We start from the raw sequence: 18,839 nt of genomic DNA on the forward strand, positions 1-18,839 counted from the left end.
AGACTGTTCTCAATGGTAGCAGATGACAGAACGAGGAGTAATGGTCTCAAGTTGCAGTGGGGGAGGTTTAGATTGGATATTAGGAAAAACTTTTTCACTAAGAGGGTGGTGAAACACTGGAATGCGTTACCTAGGGAGGTGGTAGAATCTCCTTCCTTAGAGGTTTTTAAGGTCAGGCTTGACAAAGCCCTGGCTGGGATGATTTAACTGGGAATTGGTCCTGCTTTGAGCAGGGGGTTGGACTAGATGACCTTCTGGGGTCCCTTCCAACCCTGATATTCTATGATTCTATGATTCTATCACCCTGATCATTTATCTACTAATTTCCTGCTCAAGTAATCCTGGAGGTCTCCCCACTCTTGTATGTATTTGCAGACTGAGGTCGTGTCCCCTCCTTGGACATCACACAGCCAAGCCAGGCAGATGGAGCGGTTTGCTTCTCTTCAGTGCCCATTTCTGTTTGTCGTCTCTAGCATTCTGGAGAGGATGCGCCCAGAGTTAAACCCAGTGTTCCCAGGGCTGGGGAGATAGGGACTCTCCTTTCTCTGCTCCCCAGAACAAGGCGGCTTCTAGGAATGTAGGATCCTGGGGTGTCTCCACTGAGGATCCTGGGGTGTCTCCCCCTTTCCCAGGACATGATTCCTTGGGACATGCAGCATAGAATCACATTGGCTTCATCTGCAGCAATATTCCCTGCCAAACTCCTGTCTGGTTCACTGCCCCCCGGTCCCTCTCAGCCACGTGATCTCCATGTTTCTCTCCCCCATCACAGACTTGGGCTCCAGTGATCTGTCCCCAGCTGGATTAGCTGGATTTGCCCAATCTCTTGTTGTTTCCTGCCCACATCTCTAATCTCTCTCAGCCCCAGGATTAGGGCTTTATCCCCTCTTGCACTCACAGCTCCTCTCAGAGTCTAATTTGCAAATGTCATTAAATCCTCCTGGGCTGGATAATCAATGGGGCCAGGGCTGAGTCGGAAGCTCCCCCAGGTCCCTCTCTGCTGCTTCCAGGACAATTTGTTTACAACCTTTCAGCAAATTTTTGGTGACTGTGCCCCAGCCAAGCCTCCCAGGAGATGCTGTATCCAACATCCCTAACGGCGTCCAGGGCCCGCCGCGTGTGATTTACCTGGCAGATGCTGACACAGCCGTGGCCTGCAGGTGAATACGAATAGAGTCACATGGTTTGTCTGGCGAGGCGGATTCTGGGTGACTCCCAGCGCAGCTACCTCCAGCCCACCCTCAGCGACCTTTTCTCGTAAGGGCCCAAACTGCCCCTTGACTCCCTTTGCTTTCAGGAGATGAGGGTGCTCGGTACCCCACACAGCTTGTATCACTCTCCTGGGGAGCGAGGTAGGGACAGTCGTGGCCAGGATCATAGAATCGTAGGACTGGAAGGGCCCCCGAGAGGCCATCTAGCCCAGACCCCTGCACTGCGGCCGGACGAAGTATTATCTAGACCAGGGGTCTCAAACACGCGGCCCACAGGGTTATTTTCTGTGGCCCACCAGCTCCCCGTGGCCCCTCCGCCCCCGAGCGTTTACCTAGATCGGCTCCAGCCCGGCGCGCACCGGGGGCAGGGCAGGCTCCCTGCCTGCCTGCCCTGCCCCCACACTGCTCCGGGAAGTGGCTGGGACCTGGGGGAGGTGGGGGGGCACAGGGGTCTGTGTGTTGCCCTGGCCGCGCCTCCAGGTACCTCCCCTGAAGCTCCCATTGGCTGGGAACGGGGAACCGCAGCCAATGGGAGCTTCAGGGGAGGTACCTGGGAGTGCGGCCAGGGCAACACACAGACCCCTGTGCCCCCCGTCCCCCAGGTCCCAGCCGCTTCCCGGAGCGGTGAGGGGGCAGGGCAGGCAGGCAGGGAGCCTGCCCTGGCCATGGTGCGTGCCGGGCCGGACCCGCCCCCCGAACCCCCCCTACCCCGAGCCCCCGTCGCACCCCTCCTGCACCCCAAGCCCCTGCCCTGAGCCCCCTACTGCACCCTGCACCCTTCCTGCACCCCCTGGGGACAGGGAGGGGGCAGAGTTGGGATGGTGATTTCAGGGAAGGGGTTGGAATGAGGGCAGGGAAGGGGTGGGAAGAGGCAGAGCAGGGCGGGGCCTCATGGAAGGGGTGGAGTGGGGGCGGGGCCGGGACAGCAGGGGTGGGGTGGTCGGTGGGGTGGCCCTTTGGCCAATGTACTAGTCCTCATGTGGCCCTCGTGGTCATTTGAGTTTGAGATCCCTGATCTAGACCATCCCAGACAGGCGTTTGTCCAACCTGCTCTTAAACATCTCCAATGAGGGAGATTCCACCACCTCCCTGGGCAATTTATCCCAGGGCGTGACCACCCTGACAGTCGGGACGTTTTTCCTCATGTCCAACCTAAACCGCCCTTGCTGCAATTGAAGCCCGTTGCTTCTTGTCCTGCCCTCAGAGGTTAAACGAGAACCATTTTTCTCCCTCCTCCTTGTAACAACCTTTTATGTGCTTGAAAACTCTTCTCATCTCCCCTCTCCGTCTTCTCTTCTCCAGACTAAACAAACCCAGTTTTTTCAGTCTCCCCTCACAGGTCATGTTTTCTAGCCCTTTCATCATTTTTATTGCTGTTCTCTGGACTTTCTCCAATTTGTCCCCATCTTTCCTGAAATGTGGCCCCCAGAACTGGGCACAATACTCCACTTGAGGTCTAATCAGCGCGGAGCAGAGCGGAAGAATTACTTCTTGTGTCTGGCTTACGACACTCCTGCTAATACAGCCCAGAAGGATGTTCACTTTTTTTGCAACAGCGTTACACTGTTGACTCAGATTTAGCTTGTGATCCCCTCTGACCCCCAGATCCCTTCCCGCAGTACTCCTTCCTGGGCAGTCATTTCCCATTGTGTATGTGCGATTGTTCTAGTCACTTGTTTTGAGACAGAAACACTACATTTGCTTGAGTCACTGCTCACTTCTCGGTGCAGCATCGCCCCGACTCACCAACTGTCTGGACAGACCGTGGTTCCAGTACCCAGTGGAGGGCACTGTGCGAGAACTAGAGCAGATCGAACAGAATGGCTTTTCTTTCTTCTTCACGGTGGGGTCTGACGAAGATCTGAGTGTCTCTGCTATTGCACAGCCCCCCTTTACCCCCTCAGAGTGGGATCCACCCCCTGCTCGTGCTGCTTTTCCTCAGTGGAGTTACAACAGCCTCGTCTCATCGCCCTCGCCCCATCAGCAACATTTGCTCTGCCTTTTTTCATCTCTGCACGTGTGTGTCTGTCATGTGTGTACACGTGTCTGTCATGTGTGTACACGTGTGTGTCATGTGTGTACACGTGTACCTGTGTGTGTCTGTCTCTGTGCATGTGTCAGATTGTAAGGGGAAGATCGTGTGGTGCCGGCAGCATGTCTTGCACCAGTGTTTCCCCACCTGGGGGACCTGTCCTCTGGGGGACACAAAGCCTGATGGGGGGAGCCAATGGACCTCTGGGTTCTCCTTCAAAGTCCCAGCTCTCAGTTTAACAAGTCAGTCTCTAGCTGTTACACGAGTGATGAAAACCTTCCCATTGTGACCCCGAGAGCCAGAGGCAGAGTTTGCAGAGAGTCTAAACCGGTGGCTGTGTGGTGTGAACTGTCCCGTTCCTGCCGGTGGGGCTAACGCAGCTGGCAGTGCTGATCCTGTCCCTGCTGCGGCTAGTTCGCTCCTCCCACAAGCATGTCGGACGGGGACGGGAGTCCCCTGGCATGAGGAGCTGCCCCATGTTTGAAGTTTCCCGGAGCACTCGGGGGAGAAGGGGCTAGCTGGGGTGGGGCGCTGAGAGGGCTGCTGACTCAGGGCTCAGCTTTCAGAGTTTAGGGGACGCTGTGTGACCTGTCGTTCACCCAGCGTGTGCAGCGGCAGGCCGGGGGTCATTCCCTGTGGGGAGCCTGCGTCTGAGTGGGGACTGACAAGCACAGAGGCAGCTTTTGCAGAGACCTGATCTGGCTGCATGTGGCCAGAAGAACCCTCCAGACTTCGTCGGGCACAGCCCAGCTTTGCCGAGCAGGGAGTCCTGGAGCCTGGCCGGCCGATTCCTGTAAAGCACATGGCCTCACTTCCGTGTTCCCCCTCCTCCCTCTCCTCTGGCCCTCCCATCCCTCACCCCTGGACCCCCCCGCCCTCGTTTCTAAACTCACCGGCTCTTCTCTTTCTGACCAGGATTCCCTGAATAACAACGGCAGCTACCCTCCTCCCCCCACTGCTCAGCGGGCCACCTGGCAGGAGACCCTTCTCCACTCCTCCTCCTCCTCCTCCTCTTCCTCACACACTGGTGAGCATACTCCCCTCCCCCACCTGCTGCAGCCCCCCCACCTGCGCCAGCAGAAGGGCTGGGGGGGCTTGTGCGTCTGAGCTCAGCTGTGTGGCTGTCCTAAGAGCCAGGCTCTGCTCTGGGCCCTGGGGATGGGGGACGGGTGGGAAACCGAGGCTGGATGTTCAGGAGATGGGGTGAGCTGCTCCATGGAGGGTTCCAGGCCCAGCTTCTCCCCCAGGGCTGTGTCCGAGCCCTGTGTTGGGGAGATTCATGCTTCCTCTGCCCCTCCTCCCCACGCTGCTCCCCTCAGGCTGTTTCCGGGGCTGCCCGATGTCCGGAAGCTCGGCTCATACCCGAAAGGCAGAGCCACGCTTTGCTCTCAGTCCTCGAAAATGGGACCCAAGTGTGACTGCCGTCCACAGAGAGCCAGCCGTCCTGGCTCAGAGCGGGGCAACCGGACACAGGGGCCTATGGGCTCAGTGACGAGGAGGCCCCGGAGTTCAGTGTTTCCCACGATCCCACAGACTGTGGTGCTTTTGCTGTAGGATTCGTTACTCTGCTGCTCCTGGCCCTGTCTTCTGCCTGCGGCTGTCCCTAGTGCTGCGCCTTTCCCCACCAGGGACTGCTGACTTGATGGCAGTGCCTGCTGCCGGCCCTGTCCTACGGCAGCGGGCAGGAGGGGGCCCGGGAGCCAAACGTACAGGCTGGGCAGCCCCGCTGCCTCGAGAACAGAGCAGTAGCCGAGATCTGGGGAGCGGAGAAGGTGAACCGCTGAGCCCCACCTCCCTGGCACACGCGGGGCGGGGGAAGGAGACTCTGAGCCGAGTTTCCAGACACCAGCCTAACTGCTGAGGCCCACAGAGCTGAGTGCCTGGAGAACACGGCAAAACTATCCACCCTCCACACCAGTCCTCGCTGGAAAGAGTCACTGCCACGTTGTGCGTCAATGCACTGCCGAGCACACGGGCCCTGGTTATTCCTCCCTGGAATGGCACTTAGGGCCCGTCTTGCTCATCCCCAGGGGCACGGACCAGGGGACCCTTCCCCTCCAGCAGCTGAAGATGTGGCTCCACGGAAGGAGCCGAGCCAGCTTCTGTCTCATCCCATGTGCGTGGGGCACTGCCCAGCAGGGATCAGCGAGCTGGGCTTGGGGACTCTCCTGTACTGGCTTTCCCAGTGAAGCAGGGGGAGAATGAGAGGCCCTAGCCGGGGTTGGGTGGGGGAACTGGTTCAAAGCTCTAATCTCAGGCTCTTTGCTTTTTCTTCTCAGGGCGCCTGTCTCCTTCTCACCCTTGTGTCCAAGATGGCCCCTGCTTGGAAAGTCAGAACGGCCTGGGGCTGACCACTGAGGAAACAGGGCAGGCCCAGACGCTGCTCAAACCCTCCTTCTATGACTTGGAAGGCAACAGACATGAGTCTCTGGCATATGGTAACCAACCGCTGGAGAGAGCCGGGGAAGATTATAATATGAATATCATCTCCTCTGCACCATGCTCACCACATACCCCATCTCATCTCAGCCAGCCGTCTCCTAAACAGTCTCTCTCTCCAACAGGGCCTGCCGCTCCTCCTAACATAGCCTCTCACTCGGAAGCCAGCAAGGAGCCCCAGACCTGCGAAGCCAACTCCCAGCAGCCCAAAGCCACTGAAAGCTACTGTGCAAACCTCAAGCCAGAGGCAGCCAGCGGCAGGGAGAGACAAAAACCCAGTGAGGAGGGTACCCCTGCAGATGGCGCTGGGGGGGACACAGGCCTGGCTCTTGGTCGTGGCTCCCCCATCACCCGCCGTGGCCAGTCCAGCACCCCACTCTCTGAGGAAGAGCTGCCCAAGGGCTATGGAGACACTGAAGCTGCAGCCTTCGCTGATCGGAGCAATGGGGACAGGGGGTGCACCCTGGGGGCCTATGTCTGCCTGAGAGGGCTGACAGAGCAGCTGAGCTCTGAAGGGGAGGGTCCCCACTGCAGCAGGGCCGCCAGCATGCATGGGCTCCCTTCAGGCTCCTCCGAGACCACGTCTCCATCGTCCGACCCAGGCATCGAGGCAGATCTCACCAGCAGGAACTCAAAGCAGTTCCTGCCCCGCAGCCGGCACAGTGACGACCTCAGCTCCCCGGGTTCTGACTCAGATGTAGAGGGGGAAATCGAGGCAGCTTTTGCTTGTGGGGGCCGCCTGGTCAGCAACATGATTTCCTCCATCTCGGAGACGGAGCTGGATCTGAGCAGCGACAGCAGCAGCGGCAGGTCCTCCCACCTCACTAACTCCATCGAGGAGGCCAGCTCCCCCACCTCGGAGGCCGAGCTGGAGACGGAGCTTGAAGGCCAGGGGCTCATGGGCATCAAGGACTCGCTGCTGCTGGATAAGTGCAAGGAGGAGGAGGAGATGACCCTGGACGGGGAGCTGCCGGAGAGCCGCTTGAGGGACAGGAGCATGGTGAGGAGAGAGAGCCTGGCCGACCTGAAGATGGAGGGTTATTATGACACCTTGAACCCAAAGGACTCTTCCGCCCCCGTTGACCAGACAGATGTGTCTGGGTCCAGTCCCCTGGATCTAAAGATTGACCCAGACCACAGCCTGGAGAGCATCCGCCGCTCCTTCTACCTGCCCATCGGGCCCAAGCTCCTGCCGGAGGTGGATGACGAGGGTAACAGCGAGTACGACTCTGACTCCGAGTCGGAGCCTGACCTGAGCGAGGACTCAGACTCACCCTGGCTGCTCAGCAACCTCGTCAACAAGATGATCTTGGAGGGCTCATACCCCCTCAAGTGCCCGGACGAGTGCTTCCAGCAGGCCCACTCCCTCTGCGACACCATCTCCCCGGCCTCTGACCTTGAGCCCGAGATCCTCAGCGAGTCCCTGGACGTACAGCCCAGCTTGCGGGACTCCCCAGGGAGTGAAGCAGAGCCAGTCAAGCTGTCCTGTTCCCAGCAGAGCATCGAGCTGGTGGACATGGAGACTCTGCGCAGCTCACTCCAGAGTGCCGAGGACGAGAAACCCACGAGCACCAGCCCTGCCACAGAGTCCTCGCCTCCGGGAAGTGACTCCAGCCCGTATTTATTCATGAGCAACCCGACCAATGACACTATCACCCCAGTGTTCCTGGGGCACCCCCTCTCCATCGACAGGCTGGGCAGCTCAGGGGTGCTGGCAAACTTTGGCTGCTGTACGGGGCCCATCAAAAGCTTCCCTTTCGCCCCTCACACCAGCACAGAGGGCTCGGATCCAGCATCCAGAGAACACGGCATAGAGGTGGAGCCGGCAGCTGGGCGAGAGGATTGGGCCATCGATAAGGACCTGGACTCGGGGATCCTGGAGGACAATGACATGATCGATGACATCCGGTTAGAGAGCCTGGACCAGAACCCCGACGCCTTCCTGCCCATGCTCGACGTCTCTACGGCCAAGACCAACCGGTGCTTTAACCTGACCTACTCCACAGATGAGGATGACGTGCCGTATTTCGGCAGCCTGAAGGGCTCCCCCTTCCACGACGACACGCAGAGCTTCGAGGAGGACCTGCCGCTTCCTCCGCCCCCCATGGCCCTGGAGCCTCGGCCGCTGGATGAGTCCCTGGTCTACGACTCCATCAAATACACTCTGGTGGTGGATGAGAACACGCAGCTGGAGCTGGTGAGCCTAAAGCGCTGCACCTCCGTGCTGAGCGACGACAGTGAGCTGCTGACCGCCTGCGACAACTGCGACCTGGAGGACGAGGACGAGTTTGGGGGGGGGCTGGCGGCACAGGACGGGCAGAGCTCCTCGGAGGACTCCTCCCCTGAAGCCGACCTCCAGTTCTCCAAGAAGTTCCTCAATGTCTTTGTCAATAGCACATCCCGCTCCTCCAGTAAGTACCAATTCCCCTGCCCACCCCAGAGAGGGGTCAGCCATGTCTCTCCCTGTAGGAGAGTCCCACATCCAGACTGGGCCACCCATAAACCTACTTATCTCCCCGGGTAGGGCATGTGCCGAGTCCCCAGTCATTGCAGTGTCTAAACACCTCCCTCTCTGCGGTACGAGTGGCTCGGGGCCGGGCGTTCCCCGCCGAGGAGCCAGGCCCGAGTGGCTCGGGGCCGGGCGTTCCCCGCCGAGGAGCCAGGCCCGAGTGGCTCGGGGCCGGGCGTTCCCCGCCGAGGAGCCAGGCCCGAGTGGCTCGGGGCCGGGCGTTCCCCGCCGAGGAGCCAGGCCCGAGTGGCTCGGGGCCGGGCGTTCCCCGCCGAGGAGCCAGGCCCGAGTGGCTCGGGGCCGGGCGTTCCCCGCCGAGGAGCCAGGCCCGAGTGGCTCGGGGCCGGGCGTTCCCCGCCGAGGAGCCAGGCCCGAGTGGCTCGGGGCCGGGCGTTCCCCGCCGAGGAGCCAGGCCCGAGTGGCTCGGGGCCGGGCGTTCCCCGCCGAGGAGCCAGGCCCGAGTGGCTCGGGGCCGGGCGTTCCCCGCCGAGGAGCCAGGCCCGAGTGGCTCGGGGCCGGGCGTTCCCCGCCGAGGAGCCAGGCCCGAGTGGCTCGGGGCCGGGCGTTCCCCGCCGAGGAGCCAGGCCCGAGTGGCTCGGGGCCGGGCGTTCCCCGCCGAGGAGCCAGGCCCGAGTGGCTCGGGGCCGGGCGTTCCCCGCCGAGGAGCCAGGCCCGAGTGGCTCGGGGCCGGGCGTTCCCCGCCGAGGAGCCAGGCCCGAGTGGCTCGGGGCCGGGCGTTCCCCGCCGAGGAGCCAGGCCCGAGTGGCTCGGGGCCGGGCGTTCCCCGCCGAGGAGCCAGGCCCGAGTGGCTCGGGGCCGGGCGTTCCCCGCCGAGGAGCCAGGCCCGAGTGGCTCGGGGCCGGGCGTTCCCCGCCGAGGAGCCAGGCCCGAGTGGCTCGGGGCCGGGCGTTCCCCGCCGAGGAGCCAGGCCCGAGTGGCTCGGGGCCGGGCGTTCCCCGCCGAGGAGCCAGGCCCGAGTGGCTCAGGTCTCTTGTCCTTTGCTTGGCTGGCGAGGGTGCCTCCTGCGTGTCGTCCTCCTGCCGGGCTGCAGTGACCTCTCCTGTGCTCCCTAGGTACGGAGTCCTTTGGGCTGTTCTCATGCATGGTGAATGGGGAAGAACGGGAGCAGACTCACCGGGCTGTCTTCAGGTGAGAAGAGCACCCTAGCCTGGACCCCAGGGCCGCACCAATGCTGCCCCTCTGGGCGCATGGCCAGGAACAAGTTGGGGTCTACCTGGTGCTGAGAGGAGGAAACTGCTTCATCCCCGGGGCTGAGCAGCTGATAAATACACAGCCCCAGGGAACGAATGGGAGTGAGGCAGGCAGCATCCCTCTCTGGGGCAGCCCACCGCTTCCTAGGAGATACATTTATAGGATGGTGGCCCAGCTGGTGCCAAGGAGTCCCAAGGCTGCCTGTGGTTGTCCTGCCCCCTGCTATGGCGGGGAGGCCTGAGGGAGCTGCTGGGAACCGGGCACGGTGCCTCTGGCTCCTGTGGGCAAGAGCGTCCTCGCCCGTCTTCATCTCCGTCTCTCTTTCCCTCTCTCGCGCTTCCTCTGCCCTCCTCCCCCACCCAACGCCCCTTCCCCCCATCCCGGTGCCGCCGCCTCCTCTTGCAGGTTTATCCCTCGCCACGAGGACGAGCTCGAGCTGGATGTGGACGACCCGATCCTGGTGGAGCTGGAGGAGGAGGATTACTGGTACCGAGGCTGCAACATGCGGACTGGAGAGAGAGGCGTCTTCCCGGCGTTCTATGCCCACGGGGTGGTGAGCCAAGCTAAGGAGGTCATAGGTAGGCATCTCCCCTCCCTCCCTCCCTGTGGCGCGGGAGCCCGGAGCGCCTGCCGGCCTTGGTGCTGCCGTGGGCCCTGCAGGGACAGCAATAGCCAGCTCATGGCACTGCCGTCAGGGTAAGGCTCGGCCACAGTTTCAGGCAGTGACCCAGAGTGCTCTGCTGCAGATGGGGAGGGCTGCCAGGGAGACCCACCCCACACAAACACCCCCTCACAGACACACCCACCCAGATGGGTGAGCACTGACCCCATCCTGCCGCCCAAGTGCCGCTAGATCATCGTGTGTAATCACTGAGAACGCACCAGGAATCCACCACTCACCCCCTATCCCCACCAAGAGCCCGTCCTGGGCTCTGGCGCTCTGAGTGGCAGCAAGGAACAGAGCGAGAGCAAACCCACGGGCCCCTGGGGTCGCTCGGCAGCTGCAGACTGAGTGCAGCAGAAGCTGGGAATGGGCCACAGGGATGGATCAGTTGCTGATTCCCTGTTCTGTTCACTCCCTGTGGAGCACCTGGCCCTGGCCACTGTCAGAAGACAGGACACTGGGCTGGATGGACCTTTGGTCTGACCCACTAGGGCCGTTCTTACGTCCTTACGAGCAGAGGAGGGCGTGAATCCACATGGAATGTCCCGAACATTCAGAGTCTGTAGAGGGGGCAGGCGAGCACATGGGGGGCAGCTCTCGGGGGAGCAGACAGTTGCACAGGAAGGCCTGCAATGGTGCAGCAATTGGGTGATGGAGGTTGGTTGTTGATGGTCCAGGCTGCCCAGTGCACAGTGGGCCCGTCTCTGAGTGGAGACCACCAAGGATCCATATCTGTTAGGTGCTCTGGGAGCCTGGCCAGCTGCTGGGTTCTCTGCCAGAGGCAAAGGGCACCTGGCTGACTCCAGCAGGTGGTTCTGTCTGCACAAGTACCTGAGCTCGCGGGACGGTGGTAGGAGAGGAAGGCATAGAAGGAGAGGCAGTGGGGAAGAGGTGCTGATCCCTGCAGCACCCACTGCCCTTGCCAGGAGAGGGGATGTCTGAGCGGAGAGCTCCGGGGAAGTGAGCGCTGACAGGAGTCACCAGTGAGACAGGAGCATCGTAGGGAGGAACCTGGCCCAAGCGGTCTGTGGTGCCCTCACAGGAACCAGATGCTGTGCCCGGGCAAATGATGCTTCAGACAGCCGGTGTGGGTTCCCCAACGCATGCTGGGAAGCTCCTGTGAATGAGCCCACGTGCAGCAGGTTCAGGGCCCTGGTGAGAGGAGTAGAGATGGGGGTGGCACAGGGAACTTCCAGTGCCCGGCACCTGTGTGTGGGGGCGGGGCGGGGGGGAGCCTCAGGAGCTGCACGACTCCTGTGCTGAGAGCCAGCCTGGCTCTGACAGTCTCCACTCAAGCAGGAGGAATCCTGGTCCCTGGCAGGCAGGGCCCGGTAGGAGGCTTTCAAGCTGGCAGGGAAGAGAGAGGAGTTTTTCCTCCATTCCGGTGAGGGGGCCAGTCCTGCCTGCGGGCGCAGTGAAGCAGCGAGTGGAGTCGCTCTGACCCTGACGCTGCAGAAGAGCCTGGATGGACTGAAGTGTCTGCACCCAGTGCTGGGAGCAGGGAGACGGGCCAGGGGGGCGAGGAGGCCAGGCGAGGGCCAGCGTAAGGGGGCGCTGGGAGGCTGTGGCTCGTAGCCGGGCTGGCAGGCTGGGGCGGGGGGCAGCAAAGGGGTGAGAGCTCCAGGGAGCTGCAGTTGGACAGCGCAGGATCCTTGGTGCTAGGGCATGGGGAAAGCAGCACAGGACAGACACGCCTGGGGCCATCCGCTGCAGGAGCAGAGTGAGCCAGACCCCCTGGCCTGGCCGTGGGGTCGGGGAACCCCAGGTTTTCTTCCAGTGACTGCACATGTCCATTGCACGTAAGGTGTGTGTGCGCCCAGTGTGCCGAAGACAGAGATTTGTCCTACAGCTGCTTCTGTCTGCTCCCAGCCGAGGCCATAAAGGGCAGAGCTGCCCCGACCCCTTTGGTTCCTTCTCACTGCCTGGGGCTGGTAGTCGGAGTATCCCATGTGCAGGAGCACACGGCTGTCTTGCTCTGAAGGGGATTATTTCCCACTGAAAATCGTTTAGAAATCATTCTTAGACAGTTACTAGGACTCAGGTTTTGTCCTAGCTGGGTTTTTTCACTTCTGTTCTCCTTGTACTGGTTTGCTCTGGGTGTCAGGTATCGGGGACCTGGACTTAGCAATGCGTTAGTCTCCCGGTTACAAGCCCTGCTGTCTGTACAGTAGCTATGCCCAACAGTGACCCTGCTATTTAAAACGTTTGGGGAGAGTCGTCTCAGAGACAAGAGCCACAGCTGCAGGGGCTTCAAGACCAGAACTCAGAAGTCAAGGGAGGTGAGGCTCAGAGACTTTTGGATGGAGTGTGCTTTACGTCCCGCTTGGATCCAGGGCCATCAGTGCAGCGCAGCAGCTCAGAAGTGCCCGTCCTGACTTGTTGGACTCTCCTTGTCAAGCAGAGCTCGAGAAGACGACATTCTCCCTCTCGGGGGCCCATGAGCAAGAGGTAGAAGAGTTGCAGAGCAGCCTCTGGAATAGAGGGCTAAGAAAACCTCCTCGGCCACTAAGGAACATTGTTCTGCCTCGGCTGATACCTGGCAGAGCCGTTTGGGTGCTGAGGTTAGGGCACGAATTCTGGCTTGGTGCTCCCAGATGCTGAGGGCTAGAGACTCTACTGTGTTGGATTTGTCGACCACGGTGCAGTCCTGGGTACCGTTGAGACCGACCCCAGCTGTACTGTATCAGGGAGCCAGCCTCAACGTGCAGGGCTGTGCAACTAGGCTGGGGGGTACCGGCGACACCAGAGGACATGCCATCTCTGCTTCATCTCAGCAACTCTCTAGTTCAAAGCATGCTCTTTGACTCTTCAGCTGAGGCCGGCATATCCATTCATGGGGCTATTCCTTGTCCCACTGCTCCCTTTGGAGAAAGGCCATCTCACTTCCTCAGTGCTTGGAGGGCCATTACAGCAGACTGGTGGGTGCTAAGAACTGTGGGACTGGGCTACACGCTGTAGTTTCTCTCCGGGCTTTTCAGTGGCCAATCTCATCAGGCTGTTCTCAAACAAGAGAACAGACTCTACTCGGGTTAGGAGTCATAGAGGAGGTACCGGCACAACATTGGTGAAAGCAGTTTTACTCTTGCTATTCCCTCCAAGCCAAGTCCAGGGGACCTGAGGCTTATCCTCAATCTATGAAACTTGAATAGATTCATCAAGAAGATGATGTTTTGCCTGGTTTCCCTGGTTCCGTGTATCCTTTCCGTAGATCTTGTTGCTTGGCATGCTGCTCTCAGCATGAGAGACGCTGATTTCATGTGGCTGTCCACCTGAGCCAAAGACGTTTCCCCAGGTTCATGGCTTGTACATGCTCACTTCCACTTTACAGTCCCCACTTTGGCCTGTTGTGAGCCCCCAATGCATGGCAGTGGCGACTGATGACCTCTGGAAGATCAGTGTTCAAGTGTTCCTGTGTCTGGACAGCTGGTGGATCCAAGGCTGCTCCAGATAGCAGGTGGAAGACAACAGACAAATCCAGTCCCCATTTGACACCCCAGTCCTGCACTCTGCAAAGGACAGAGTTTATCAAGGCAGTTCTCAATTCGACAACAGCCTGCATGCCGCAGGCCAGGTTCCAAGTGACTCTGGACCTGTGCGCCCCTCTCCAGCCTCACCCTCAGACTCCTGTAAGAAATTGTCTGAGACTCCTTGGGCACATGGCGGCTTGTGCATACGTGACTCGTTATGGCAGTCGTCACCTGAGGCGCGTGCAGGAGTGACTGAAGTCTCTCTACCATCAGCTGGACGTGCTAGTTCTCATCCCTGCAAGGGTTCTAGCTTCCTTGGATTGGTGAGTGAACCTGTCCAACTTGTGCAGGGGAATTTCCTTCTCACGTCCCCTTCCCTCCATGAGCCTAGCCACATCGACATCATCCTTAGGCTGAGGAACACACTTACGAGATCTCTGAACTCAAGGACTTAGTCAGATCCGGAGCTATCCCTACCCATGAATGTTCTCAAGCTTTGCACAGTATAGCAGGCAGGCCAGGTCTTTCTGCTACACATCAAAGGCAGTCCTTTGCACGTCCACATGGACAACCCCACAGCCATGTTTTATTTGAACAGACAGGGCAACGCCATGGGCGACAGGAAGCAGCGAACCTTTCGAAGTTCTGCACCAGGAACGCAGTCCTGCTCAAAGGGCCGCACCTCTAGGAATACAGAGCAGCCTGACAAGCCAGCTTGGCAGGTCCTTCAGGATGGGCCATGACTGGGGTCTGAAAACCAAAGTGCTCAGGTTGCCGTTTCACACTTGGTGGGCACCTGCAGTAGATCTGTGCACCATAAAGCAGAGCAGGAAGTGCGATCAGTGCTGCTGCAGGGCAGGTTACAGTCGGGGCTCCGTCCTGGACTGGCTGCTGCTCCCGAGGAAGGACAGTCTACTCTGTGCATTCCCTCCCATGCCTTTAATTCCTAAGGTGATTCTCAGGCTCAAGCAGGACTGCACCAAGTTGATCTCCATAGTCCCTGCTTGGCCCAGGCAGCACTGGTGCCCTTTATACCCTCCACTGGGAGCACGGTCAGACACTGGGTACATGTACCAGCCCAACAGGGACCGCTGTGGGAACAGCCTCCAGCTTCGGTGCACTGGGCGTGCACACACCTAATACGGAATGGAGACTTGCAACACATCGCGAAGAACAGCCACAGGATACGGGAGTAACCGTTCTGTATTGTTCTTGGAAGTGTGGCTATCGATCCCCAGAACCCGTAGAGGCCCAGATCGATGGTTTCCAAGCTGTGGTCCATGGACCTGTGGGAGGTTGCAAACCACTGAGTTAGATGGAATAAAGGGGCCAACGAGTCAAAGGTGTTAACATGACCCTGAACTATCCAGCATTAAAGAGTTTTAAATGAGGTCTGTGGCTGGGTACACGGAGACCTCCACCTCTTAGTACATGGCAAACAGACCCCGACAACTCCTTTGATCCCTTTAGTAAAGATACAGAAGAGAAGGAAACACAGTTAAAGCATTTGAAATGTAAGTATTGAGTAAGACTTTCATTTCAACAGCACCCCGGGTTCCCTTTCCCTTTAGCTTCGCAGAGCCTTTAGAAGGAAAAGCCCTTTGTCTGACAGTCTCTTAGCTGGTGCTAACCATGGTCTGTGTTCCGTTTTGGGGAAAAGAGGAGTCAGTGGAGCTGGCATTGCTGCTGATGTTGTTAAAATCCAATATCGGCTCCCAGAAGCCAAGACAAGACCAGCACAAGAGGGGAGAGGAAAGAACAGCAAAGAGAGCAGACGCGGCTTCTGCCGCTGGTGCTGACTCGCCCTTGCAACCTCATGGCTGGAAAAATACAGGCCCAGCACCCAGTCTGATTAGCCACTCTGAGACCGGCCACTTGTACCAGCATCAGGTAGTTTAGGGCAGTGGCTCTCAACTTTTCCGGACATCTGTTCCCCTTTCAGGAGGCTGATTTGTCTTGCGTACCCCAAGTTTCAACTCTCTTAAAAACGACTTGCTGACAAAATCAGACCTAAAAATACAGACGTGTCATGGCCCACTAGTACTGAACAACGGCTGACTTTCTCCTTTTCACCATATAATTATAAAACAAATCAATTGGAATATAAATATTGTACTTAAATTTCAGGGTATCGTATATAGAGCCATATAAACAAGTCATGGTCTGTATGAAATTTTAGTTTGTACTGAGTTCGCTAGTGCTTTTTATGTAGTCAGTTGTAAAACCAGGCAAATATCTAGATGAGCTGACGTACCCCCTGGAAGATCTCTACATAGCCCCAGGGGTACACTTACCACTGGTTGAAGGCACTGCTTTTAGCAGACTCTTTCTGACCACAGGTTCACAGCAGTGTTCCAAACTACACAGTCTTGGCTGGCTAAGCCAAACTCCCGTTAGACAGAAGGGACAGGAGCGGGAGAGGAACAGGAGCAGGAGAGGAAAGAGGGGAACCGAGGCGGGGGAGAAAGAGGAGCGAGAGAGGAAAGAGGGGAACTGAGGCAGAGAAAGAACAGGAGCGGGAAAGGAAAGAGGGGAACCGAGGCAGGGGAGGAAGAGGAGCGGGGGAGGAACAGGAGTGGGAGAGGAAAGAGGGGAACCGAGGCATGGGAGGAACAGGAGCGGGAGAGGAACAGGAGCGGGAGAGGAAAGAGGGGAACCACGGCGGGGGAGGAACAGGAGTGGGAGAGGAAAGAGGGGAACCGAGGCAGGGGAGGAAGAGGAGCGGGGGAGGAACAGGAGTGGGAGAGGAAAGAGGGGAACCGAGGCATGGGAGGAACAGGAGTGGGAGAGGAAAGAGGGGAACCACGGCGGGGGAGGAACAGGAGCGGGAGAGGAAAGAGGGGAACCGAGGCGGGGAGGAACAGGAATGGGAGAGGAAAGAGGGGAACTGAGGCGGGGGAGGAAGAGGAGCGGGAGAGGAAAGAGGAGAACCACGGCGGGGGAGGAACAGGAGCGGGAGAGGAAAGAGGAGAACCGAGGCGGGGGAGGAACAGGAACGGGAGAGGAACAGGAGCGGGAGAGGAAAGAGGAGAACCGAGGCGGGGGAGAAACAGGAGTGGGAGAGGAAAGAGGAGAACCGAGGTGGGGGAGGAACAGGAACGGGAGAAGAAAGAGGGGAACCGAGGCGGGGGAGGAAGAGGAGCGGGAGAGGAAAGAGGGGAACCGAGGCGAGGGAGGAACAGGAGCGGGAGAGGAAAGAGGGGAACCGAGGCGGGGGAGGAACAGGAGCGGGAGAGGAAAGAGGAGAACTGAGGCGGGAAGGAACAGGAGCGGGAGAGGAAAGAGGGGAACCGAGGGGAGGAAGGAACAGGAGCGGGAGAGGAAAGAGGGGAACCAAGGCGGGGGAGGAACAGGAGCGGGAGAGGAAAGAGGGGAACCAAGGCGGGGGAGGAACAGGAGCGGGAGAGGAAAGAGGGGAACCAAGGCGGGGGAGGAACAGGAGCGGGAGAGGAAAGAGGGGAACCGAGGCGGGGGAGGAACAGGAGCGGGAGAGGAAAGAGGGGAACCAAGGCGGGGGAGGAACAGGAGCGGGAGAGGAAAGAGGAGAACCGAGGCAGGAAGGAACAGGACATGCTTTGTGGGAACGGGGGAGATGACGTCTCATGTCCCAAGCAGTGTCCAGGATTAGGCTGGAGCCAGTGACAATGGTGATGTCATCTGGGTCCCACCCTCCAGCCCATTCTGATCAGGCCTCCTGTAAGGATCAGGATGAGGGAAGTCTGGGGTCCCAGGAGATGGTGGGAGGTGCAGCCATGATTGGGAAGTTTGCTGCTTCCTGTACTCGTCTGTCAGTCATCCAGCATCATGGAACCCAGCAGCTCCCCCCTGGTCATTTTCCCCCTCCCTCCCATCTCTAAGGACCCCAGAAGCCGGTGAAGGCGGAATAGCCCCTTGTTGTTGTGTGCTCCAGTTAGATCGAATTTCCAGCACACCAATTTCAGTGCCCGGATTTCCAGTCCCACACTTCTCTTGCAGCAGGCAGGATCTTAACCCGGCCCGGGAGTTCTGCCAGGAGCCCATTTCCCTTGGGCTAATTCAGTCACTCTCTTTTCTGCCCCTTTCCCCACCGACATTTGTTGTCACTGCTTAATATGCCACATTATAAACTTGCCCTCCCTCTGCATCTGAGCTCATAGTTGGGGTACGTTTTTGCCCCGTTATCGCACCAGACCAAGTACAGGAGCCCTGCCCTCCCACCCGGGCACGCGGGATGCAGAGCCGGGGCTCCAGCAGGGAGTAGCCCGTGGAGAACAGACGATAGGGAAGCTGGGAGCAGAGCCTTGTGGGGTCTCTGTTAGGTCCAGGCTTGTTTAGCATCTTCACTAGCCTGTTGCTGACACGTACAGATGATACTAAATCAAGTAAATAAAAGGTGGTTACAAGGAGGAGGGAGAAAAATTGTTCTCCTTAACCTCTGAGGACAGGACAAGAAGCAATGGGCTTAAATTTCAGCAAGGGAGGTTTAGGTTGGACATTAGGAAAAGCTTCCCAGCGTCAGGGTGGTTAAGCCCTGGGAAAAATTGCCCAGGGAGGTTGTGGAGATTTTTAAGAGCAGGTTAGACAAACACCTGTCAGGGTTGGGCCAGATAATAGTCCTGCCAGGAGTGCAGGGGACTGGACTACTTGACCTCTCGAGGTCCCTTCCAGTCCTACGATTCTAAACCAGGAGAAGCTGGGAACCCAGCGGGGCTGCGAGAGGTCAGAGCCCTGGGCAGGAACAACCCAGGAGTCAGCCCATGTCCTCAGAGGGAGGAGGAAGCCAGGAGCAGGCCTGGCTGAGAGTGTCTGAGGGGCAGCACTGTGGTCAGGCGTTTGCTGGGGCGGCAGCGGAGGGAAAGGGCACTGCTGTTATGGGGCAGCTTTTGCAGAGGCCTCCTGTGGGGGAGCTGGGCGGGGACAGTCCCTGCCCATAGGGTTGGATGGCACCTGGGCCCCGCTCTGCTCTGGGCGGCTTCTTGCCAGTGAGAGTCTGAGAAAGTGGGCGCAGCGCGTAGAGGCTGGGCGGGCCGGCTGGCGGGGGGCTGATCTGTGCTCCCTCGCTGGTTCCCTCTCTCTGAGGTCGTGTCTGCTGTGGGAGGGGACAGCGACGGCCGCCGCATTGGGTGTAGCCACCGCAGGGCCCCGCGGGCTACAGGCCTTTAGGCACCCCTGTGTCTCAGGGAGATGATAGCTGTCTGCAGGTTGCACAGGGGGGCGCGACCCCCCAGGGAGGGACGAGGTGTCTCGGGTGGCGCGAGGGGTATCTAGGAGGAGGGGGCTGAAGTGCCTTGGCACTGAATGGCACTGGGAGGAAGTGGGGGTCCCT

General features: G+C 59.3%; 1 protein-coding gene across 2 annotated transcripts in view; it reads left to right on the forward strand.

Annotated features, from left to right (window-relative positions):
- Positions 1-18,839, forward strand: part of MAPK8IP2 (mitogen-activated protein kinase 8 interacting protein 2) — a 66,462-nt gene that overhangs the window by 35,613 nt on the left and 12,010 nt on the right. Inside the window, exons 4-8 of one of the 2 annotated variants that reach the window (XM_084612686.1) lie at positions 4,159-4,270; positions 5,523-5,681; positions 5,808-8,093; positions 9,265-9,340; positions 9,809-9,981. In XM_084612686.1, coding sequence (XP_084468812.1) covers positions 4,159-4,270; positions 5,523-5,681; positions 5,808-8,093; positions 9,265-9,340; positions 9,809-9,981 — 2,806 coding nt within the window. Of the gene's footprint in view, positions 1-4,158; positions 4,271-5,522; positions 8,094-9,264; positions 9,341-9,808; positions 9,982-18,839 lie in introns of both variants that reach the window. The other variant, XM_084612685.1, reaches the window with a different exon arrangement.

This window comes from Lepidochelys olivacea (assembly GCF_965140295.1).
Source record: "Lepidochelys olivacea isolate rLepOli2 genome assembly, chromosome: 1".
In the NCBI taxonomy this organism is placed as follows: domain Eukaryota; kingdom Metazoa; phylum Chordata; order Testudines; family Cheloniidae; genus Lepidochelys; species Lepidochelys olivacea.